General features: G+C 46.1%; 1 protein-coding gene and 1 long non-coding RNA gene across 3 annotated transcripts in view; one reads left to right on the top strand and one right to left on the bottom strand.

The window, feature by feature from the left end:
• The window catches only part of AKAP12 (A-kinase anchoring protein 12), a 12,437-nt gene extending 10,496 nt beyond the window's left edge, over window positions 1-1,941 (bottom strand). Inside the window, exon 1 of the mRNA XM_077775976.1 lies at window positions 1,843-1,941. Coding sequence (XP_077632102.1) covers window positions 1,843-1,867 — 25 coding nt within the window. The 5' untranslated portion in view covers window positions 1,868-1,941. The remainder of the gene's footprint in view (window positions 1-1,842) is intronic.
• Window positions 1,198-8,245, top strand: LOC144241413 (uncharacterized). 2 transcript variants are annotated; one of them, XR_013338069.1, is made up of 4 exons: window positions 1,198-1,262; window positions 6,097-6,237; window positions 7,288-7,379; window positions 7,888-8,245. It is a non-coding gene; the product is annotated as an uncharacterized LOC144241413 (long non-coding RNA). The 2 variants fall into 2 exon arrangements; XR_013338068.1 differs by lacking the exon at window positions 6,097-6,237.
• Window positions 8,246-9,458: the final 1,213 nt, after the last annotated feature.

Here is a 9,458-nt window from a genome sequence, read left to right on the forward strand (position 1 = left end):
ACCATATATATTACCTTTCAAATACAAAAATGCTGTAAATTTCCACGTTTGTATCAGAAACCTGCTTGCAGTAAAATTTAAAGATTTCTTTCAATTAAATCCATTTCCCTGACATGAACTACATCCAAATTTCCATCATACAAGTATACTCATGAAAAAACCTTCCACACACCCTATTTTAATGCCACAAATGAGATGTGACCTTTTTTTTAGAAAAGGTATATCGCTGAAAATACACCAGAGGAAAGAAAGTTAAACCCCGACAATAAATTCCATTCTAGTACAATTTCACTAAGAATTTTCATAAATACAAATGAAGTTTCCTGCCCAAGAGCATGAGAGGAAAACACTCCTGAACAAACCTCTCCGAAATGTATGAGACAATGCAGACACGTGGGGCTACACGGTGGGAGAAAACGGGTGTTGGATACATCGTTTTCCTCCCTGATTTCCCTCCACGCTCCCAAATCGGTTTCAATTTGAAACACTTTTTCTGAAATTCTGCGATGACCGGAATGTGTACAGTCAAAAGCAGAGACAAACACAGAACAGCTGCAACTGGCGGAACAAAACAGCCACTGAAGGTTCCAGCAGGTGCCAGGCCTGGAAACACCGAGGTGCTCTCTTTAAACAGAGTGATGTGCGGGCTGAACACATTTTTTTAAGGAGGGCTTATAGGATCACAAGAGATTTTTAAATCCTAACTGGTCTGCAGTGTGTTTTGACCTAAGTAATCCCAGGGGCTAACGCTGTCACAACAGCCTTCCAGACAGGGCCACTGCCGGCTCGGGGAGGTGCCTTTGTGTTTTGTGTAAGAGCCAGACATCAGACTCAACCCTCATTCCAGCTTCTACTTCCCTTCGGCCCCCGGGGGAACCTGGACAGACCTTCCAGGGAGGCTGTGCTTCCTAAAATACCTCTTTAATCACAAAGTGATGCCGCTCCATGTCCCTAATGGCAGCAGGACTTTCAGGACAATCTTCCAAACCCCCTAGCCTGGCAAGCAAGGATACATTAGGTTGCAACAACGAAGAGCCAACTCCGATCACATCTTCCACATTACAGGCGCCTATTCTGCCCCAAACCACGGGCGACGGCGTGGCTGCCCACGCAGAGGCTCGGAAACGCACTAGAACCTGGATCCCAAGTTTCAGCCTTCTGTTACGCACGCGGCCGGCTACACATTCTCGACGATGCGGCCGGACAAGCAAGGCCCGCTCTGTCCTGTCCCACATCCCCCCAAGCTCTCCTTTTGGCCGCTGGTAAATCCAAATGATTTAAAAAATAATAATAATAATAATAACATTTATTTACTTTTGAAAGGCAGAGCGTGAGCAGGGGAGGGAGACACAGAATCTGAAGCAGGGTCCAGGCTCCGAGCTGTCAGCATAGAGCCCGATGGGGGGAACTCGATCCCGCGGGCCATGAGATCACCACCCGGGCCAAAGCCTCAACTAACCGAGCCACCCAGGCGCGCCCAATCCTAGTGATCTTTTGAGGCCTGTTTCGTGTTCTCTCTATCCTCCTGTGCAAAGACCTTCCCAGGGGACCCCAGCCCGCCACCACCTCGGGCTAAGCCTGCCGCCCCGAGCCCTCGGGCTGTCCTTTCCTGGGAGGAAGCAGCGTGCGACCTGGGGCCGGTGGGGTCGCGGCTCTGGGAGACCAGGCTTTGGGCAGATGCTCTGCCAGCGGNGCTCGGTCGGAGCGACGAAAGGGAGGCCGGATGGAAGCCCCCACACCCGGGGGTGACCGGCACTAACGGCAAGGTCCGGTGGGTGGCCCTCAAAGCCGACCCGCCCGCCGCATCGCGGAGGACCCGCCACGGGGGGGCGCACTACTCACAGCAAAGGTTACTCCACCAGGGCATGGTGGGCGGCGGCCGGCAGGGGCAGCGCTACAGGGGCCGGGGAGGCCCAAGCTTCTTCCCCCGCCCGCCCCATCGCGGGCTGGACACTGGCGCCGGTGAGGAGCGCGCCCCCTGGGGGCCACCGCGCACGTCACAGAGGGCACAGTCTCCCCGTGGCCTGGGCCTCACGAGCCTGCAAAGGGCCCCCGGGGGCCCTGAGCTTCTCCGCAGTGGGATCTCTTCAAACTCAAACACACTCGGGTCCGAAAACTCTCGTGGCTAAACGGCTGCCAAACCGCTAAACCTAAACACTGCTGGATCCCTGACCCGCCTCCTTAGCTGGGCTGTAAGGTGGCGGCCTCCACAATCGCAATACATAGCGATGGCCCGGGGCACAGCGGGATCCCGTGCATGGGTTTGTTTGGTTTTGAGACCTTTTAATTTCTTGAGTATTAGAACAAGCACTGGGGACGGGGCGCCTGGGTGGCTCAGTCGGTTAAGTGTCCGGCTCCGGCTCGGGTCATAATCTCACGGTTTGTTGAGTTCGAGCCCGGGGTCAGGCTCTGTGCTGACAGCTCAGAGCCTGGGGCCTGCTTCAGATTCTGTGTCTCCCTCTCTCTCTGCCCCTCCCCACTCATGCTCTGTCTCTCTCTCTGTCTCAAAAACAAACAAAAGAACAAGAACTGGGAAACCTCAGGCGGGTTCCGGTTACAAAGCTATCATTTAGAGTCAGGAAGGCGTAGGGCTTGGAGGAAGAGTTCACCTTGTCCCTCCAACTGGGGAATAAGCGGACTTCAAAACGGTTACGTGGGAAATGCAAACTGGCACAAACACTGTGGAGGGCGGTTTGGCAGTTTCCCACAAAACTACACATATTCTTCCCATGTAACAGCAATCTTGCTCCCTGGTACCTCACCCAAGTGAGTTGAAAACATGTCCACACAAAAACCCGCATATGGGTGTTCATCGTTATGTTTATAGCGTTCTTCATAACCGCACATACTTGGAAGCAACCAAGATGTTCATTATGAGAATGGATGAATAAACTATGGCACATGCAGACAATGTAATATTCTTCAGTGCTAAAAAGAAATGAGCCACAGCAGAGCCATGGAAAAATACGGAGGAACCTTGAATGTGTATCACTGAATGAAAGAAGCCAATCTGAAAAGGGTACATACTGTATGATCCCAACCATACGACATTCTGGGAAAGGCAGACAGTAAAGAGACAGGGCACAGGGACCGTAAAGAGATCAGTGTTGCCAAGGGTTGGTGGGTGAAGAATGAATCGGCAGTGGGGAGTCTGGGTCGCTCAGTCGGTTAAGCAGCCGGCTTTGGCTCAGGTCATGATTGCACAGTTCGTGGGTTCAAGCACCGCGTTGGGCTGTGTGCTGACAGCTCAGAGCTTGGAGCGCGCATCAGATTCTGTTGTCTCTGTCTGCCCCTGCCCTGCTTGTGCTCTCTCTCCCTCTGTCTCTCAAAAAGAAATAAACATTAAAAAACTTTTTTTCTAAAGGATGAATGGGCAGAGCACAGATTTTTACAGCAGTGAAACTAAAGTAATCCCTCGACAACATGGGTTTGAACCATGCAGTTCCACTTACACGTGGATTTTTTTCAATACATACAGCACAGTACTGCAAATGTATTTTCTCTTGCTTATTTTTTAAAAACATGTTTATTTATTTTGAAAGGGGAGAGGGGCAGAGAGAGAGGGAGAGAGAGAGAATCCGAGCAGGCTCCATGCTGTCAGCTCAGAGCCCGAGGCGGGACTGAAACCCACAAACTGAGAGATCATGACCTGAGCTGAAATCAAGAATTGGACATTTAACGGAGTCACTTAGGCACCGCCCTTGCTTATGATTTTCTTAATAGCATTTTCTTTTTCTCGCTTGCTTTGAGAATAGAGCATATCATATATATAACATGCAAAATATGTGTTAATCAACTGTTTATATTATCAGTAACACTTCCAGTAAACGGCAGGCTAAGAGCAGATAGGTTTGAGGGGAGTGAAAACTTGTATTTGGGTTTTCAACTGGGGGCCCCTGACTCCTGTGTTGTTCAAGGGTCAGCTACGTACCATGATGCAAGAAGGGTAGGTACATATGATTATTACATCCTTTGTTCAAAACCCAAGAGTGAGCCCTAATATAAACTAGGGACTTTGGGGGATAATGTCGTGCCAGTATAGTTTCGTTGACTGTAACAAATGTACCACCGTGGGATTTGTTAGTGGGAGAGGGATTTCATAGTGCGCGCACAGGCGCAGGGAGCACGTAGGAACTCTCTCTACTTTCCATTCGTTTTTGCTATGAACCTTAAACTGCTCTAAAGAATACAATCTATTTTTTTAATGGTCATATGACTTGACCAGTGTCATATAGTGGGGGAGGGGGGCCGGGGGCGGCAGCTCTGGTGGCCCAAAGGCTGGAGGGGGAACACTTAGAGAGCCAATACCTTAAAAAGGAACAAAATGAAGCTTTGTCTTTTTTTTAAAAATATTTTTATTTATTTCTAGGAGGGAGAGAGAGAGAGAGAGAGAGACANGTCTTTTTAAAAGAAAAATTAATTTCATATACTTCAAAGTGCTAAAATTCTTATTTTCCATAAATCATTATAAAACTTTATAATTTGTCAATGCAACTTATGACAGGAAAAAGTATTTAGACATGTCAACTCCCACGCTTGGATGGAAAAACTGCTATTATGTCTGATGTAGGCAGCAACTGAAATTCTACTGCAGTGTAAAAAGCAGTTTTTCATGGTAATAGTCATGCTATTAAAAAAAAGCGGGGGGGGGTGGCGCTTGAGTGGCTCAGTCAGTTAAACGTCCGACTTTGACTCAGGTTATGATCTCGCAGTTTGTGGGTTCAAGCCCCGTGTCAGGCTCTGTGCTGACAGCTCAGAGCCTGGAGCCTGCTTCGGATTCTGTGTCTCCCTCTCTCTCTGCTCCTCCCCCACTCATGCTTTGTCTTTCTCTCTCTCAAAATTAACATTTTTTTAACTAAACAAAGAAATAAATAGCAGCACTTCTGACCATAGCCAAAGTATGGAAAGAGCCCAAATGTCCATCAACTGATGAACGGATAAAGAAGATGTGGTGTATATGTACAATGGAGTACTACATGGCAATCAGAAAGAATGAAATCTTGCCATTTCCAACTATGTGGATAGAACTAGAGGGTATTACGCTAAGTGAAATAAGTAAGAGAAAGACAAATATCAAGACTTCACTTATATATGAAATTTAACATATTAAACAGATGAACATAAGGGAGGGAAAGCAAAAATATAAATACAGGGAGGGGGACAAACCATAAGAGACTCATAAATACAGAGAACAAACTGAAGGCTGCTGGAGGGGTTGTGGGGGGGGGGACGGGCTAAATGGGTGAGAGGCATTAAGAAAGACACTTGCTGGATGAGCACTGGGTGTTATACACAGGGGATGAGTCACTAGAATCTACTCCTGAAATCATCATTACACTATGTTAACCAACTTAGATGTAAACTAGAAAAAATTAATTAAAAAATTTAAAAAATTTAAAAAAATTTACATATATCCTACCCACCCACTCACAGATAGTGATTCAAAAGATCCCTCGACCCTATTTTGCAATCATTAGGGTAAAAACTGGACAAGGCAAGAATCAGGCAATGTGAGAGTGTGCAGGATATTCACATGCCTAATAGTTAAGAAGGTGGGGAAACCCCTATAAAGTGGAGAAATTGGCCAAGAACTTAACATCAACTGGGGCACCTGAGTGACTTAGTTAAGCATCCGACTCCCCTGATTTCAGCTCAGGTCATGATCTCAAGGTTCTTAAGTTCGAGCCCCACATCCGCTTTGCATGGACAATGTGGGGCTGGTTTGGGATTCTCTCCCTCTCTGCTCCTCCCCCACTCTCACACATGCACACTTTCCCTCTCTCTGTCTTTCAGAATAAATACACAGGGGCGCCTGGGTGGCTCAGTTAGTTGAACATCCAACTCTTGGTTTCCGCTCAGGTCACGATCTTACCATTTGTGGGTTCGAGCCTCATATTGCGCTCTGTGCTGATGGCCGGGGAGTCTGCTTCGGATTCTCTTTCCACCCCTCCCCTGCTCACTCGCTCTCTCTCACATAAATAAGCTTTAAAAAATTAAAATTAAACAACCTGAAGTGAAATAGGAGAAAAAAACATGCTAACAAAGGTGGTGGAAATGGGAAGCAAGGAGCTATATGCAAACATTAATGTCTTAAAGGGAGAAACGCTGTAGAAATGTTCCAGATTAAAAGAAACTAAAGAATATGCACATGAGAGCCGAGGATGGATGTTACAACGCAAGGGGAGAAACGCTAAAAAGGACATTGTTAAGTTAGCTGACAGAATCCGAATAAGGATGGTACGTGAAATACTACTGTAAAAATGTAGATCTATGATACTAACAACCGTATTGTGGATATAAAAGGGAATATCTCTATCCTTAGGAAATACGTAAGTATTTAAGAGGAAATGGTGACTATAACTGATCTGCAAGAGACTCAGAAAATTTTTCATCCCCTGTCTTTGTGCAGGAAACTGTATGCTGGTTTTTGGTTTCTTCTTAACACAGAGAGGAGAAACGGTAAAATGCTAACAATGGATGAATCTAGATAAAGGGTATATGGATGTTTCCCGTGCTTGCTTTTTTAAATTTTTGCAACTCTCTGCTAAGTTTCAAGTTATTGTTTTAAAAAAATCACTCAGGGATGGACTCAATAAAGGTGACTAAAAGGTACAAAATTCCAGTTATAAAAGAATCAAGGAGACTAAAAGGGCATCACGGGGGACATACGGTGACAGACAGTAACCACGCTTATTGCCGTGAGCACTGTCGAGCACTATGCTGCACACCTGAAACTCATATAACATTGTAGTTCATTACACTTAAAAAAACAATCCCTCAAAAGAATAAACAGGTACAGACAACTAATATAAACATAGAAAACAACAAAAATGGAGTGGTGGTTTTCTAGGACATTGGATCTTTTCCTCACGTTATATACCATAATATAAGTTTTATCAATGTATTAAATAATAGGAAAACTAACTCTCTCCCAATCCCCCCGCCAAAAGAGAGAGAATTGGGGGAGAGGGGAAGATAAAAGAAGTTCTGGAGACAGACTGTGTTTAAATTTCAGCTGCACCACATCTAGTACTGGGTCCTTGGGCAAATTTCCTGAAGTTTCTCTTCTTACTGTCCTTACCTGAAACACAGGTCACCTTTAGTACTTCCTGCTAAGGCTTGTTAGAATGAAGTATCAGGCGGAAGTATAGATTATTATCTATAAAATAATAAAACCAAAATTCTAATGGATTTTTTCTCATTGTCTTCAAACAGAACTACTTACTTAACATTATTATTATTTTTTTTTTTTTTACCAATTCCAAAAATGGTCTACATAAATTGCAGGAGAGTTTGAAATTTGAAAAATTGGACAATGACCTTCATAAAGACAATGTCCAGAGATGATCACTACTAATGACTGTGACAGCTTTTTCTGGGTAAGTTATTTAATAACAGTCTTCAAAACTGTGATATAAAGGCTGCACCATTTTTTTTTTACCGCCCCCTGTTGTTAGACAATTCGTTGGTCCAATTTTTCACCATCACGCTATGCAACGACTATTCACATGTACAAATCACTGTCCAAACCCCTGACCAGGGTCTGAACAGAAGAGGGCAGTATTGAACAGCTTTTGACTCTCCCAAACCATTAGCCTTGCAAATTTCCTGGACCAGAAGGTTCAAAAACCCACCGTACATAAGGCTTAGGTGCCTTTTCAAATTCTGTGTAGTTGAATGTCATGTACACCTATGGTACCTCTTTGACTCCCAATATGCCTACCGAGGGGGAAAACGGGGCACAAACATCTTGAGTTGGCTCCCTCCCTCTCTTTTTATTTGCCCCATGTGAGGATCTCCATCCTTTTCCCCATTTTGGACCAAGTGCACGTCGAACGGGGCCACGGCCCTTCTTTCTGTGTTGAACTCCTTCCCCTGCTTTCCCAGCCAGGCTGGACGCAGTGCAAGGAAATCACCCCACACTTCCCGGGCGCTGCCTCAAGGGGGAGCTCTCCCGACAAGACCATCCTTACACCTTTCGGGACAGGTGTTCTCGTGTGCTGTCTGCAGCCTGGTTCTGAATGAGTTAAAGATCACAGCATGGTGAGCAAGCCTGCTGGCCTGGAGGAGGGGACCGAACCAGCAGGTTTGGCGTCTGGGAGTGAAGGCAGCTGGTCAGAGACAGAAGGCGGGGATAATAATCTAGGAAAGACAGGCCAGTGTGCACCAACCCAGACCCGGCCCAGTAGAATCCATTCAAAACCACACCCGGAAGCATTCCATTAATAAACTGACTTTTAGACGACCTCAAAACGTCCTCTGCTGTAAACTTTCAACCCATCAGCTCCGTACAGTATTCTCTGCTTTAGGTTTGTGGTCTTGGAGGATACACATTCTTGGTACCCAAAAGTCCTTCCCCAGGAACTAGTTTGCGAGAAGCCCTTCTGATACGACATGTGTCACTCATGGGGGGGTATGAATTATCCAAATGATCCACTTTAAAAACAACTGCTATTAATCCAGCGAGTTTCTCAAATGCCCATAAAGTCCTAACACAGTGCTCACTTGTCTGCTGCTGAGGGGACTGGGCTAGAAACCCCGCCCGCAGCCTTACCTGGCATCAAAGGCCGCAAAAAGGCTTGGAGAGGAAGCTGGTCAATGTGTCAACTGGAAAAGCCTCCAGGAGGGAGAGTTGGCACAGGCTGGTTCCCTCCCCACCTCATAGCCACTCAGAAGGGCGAGGAAAGACTACCGTGCTTGCCACGGTCCACGTACATACACACACACACACACACACACACACACACGAGAACCATGCTTCACACCATCTTATCTGGTACACAGTCTCTGTTGACATGTTTCCCACATCGACCATCAGTGGGAACAGCATCATAGAAGCCTTGCTTCTCAAATAAGCATTACCACAGAAACCGTGCAATTTCCATTCCCTTTGTCTGGCAGGAGACAGACTCTAATCATCTGCCCGAGTGAGACTGTGCATATGTTGAAAACGTTACAGCAGAAGTGCAAAGGATGATTAAAAAAATTTTTAAATGTTTTTAAAAAATTTTTAAACATTTTATTCATTTTTGAGACAGAGACAGAGCATGAGCAGGGGAGGGGCAGAGAGAGAGGGAGACACAGAATCTGAAGCAGGCTCCAGACTCTGAGCTGTCAGCTCACAACCTGGTATGGGGCTCAAACCCATGGACTGTGAGATCGTGACCTAAGACAAAGTCGGACGCCCAAATGACTGAGCCACCCAGATGCCCCTTTTTAAAAAAATTTTCTTAAACATTTTATTCATCTTTGAATGTTTATTTTTTAAGGAGAGAGAGAGACAGAGTGTGAAAGGCGGAGGGGCAGAGAGGGAGGGGGACACAGAATCTGAAGCAGGCTCCAGGCTCTGAGCTGTCAGCACAGAGTCCAAGGCAGAGCTCAAACTTATAAACTGTGAGGTCATGACCTGAGCTGAAATGGGACGCTTAATGGACTGAGCCACCCAGGTGCCCCAGGAT

This window comes from Crocuta crocuta, unplaced genomic scaffold (assembly GCF_008692635.1).
Source record: "Crocuta crocuta isolate KB4526 unplaced genomic scaffold, BGI_CrCroc_1.0 scaffold25, whole genome shotgun sequence".
NCBI lineage: Eukaryota > Metazoa > Chordata > Mammalia > Carnivora > Hyaenidae > Crocuta > Crocuta crocuta.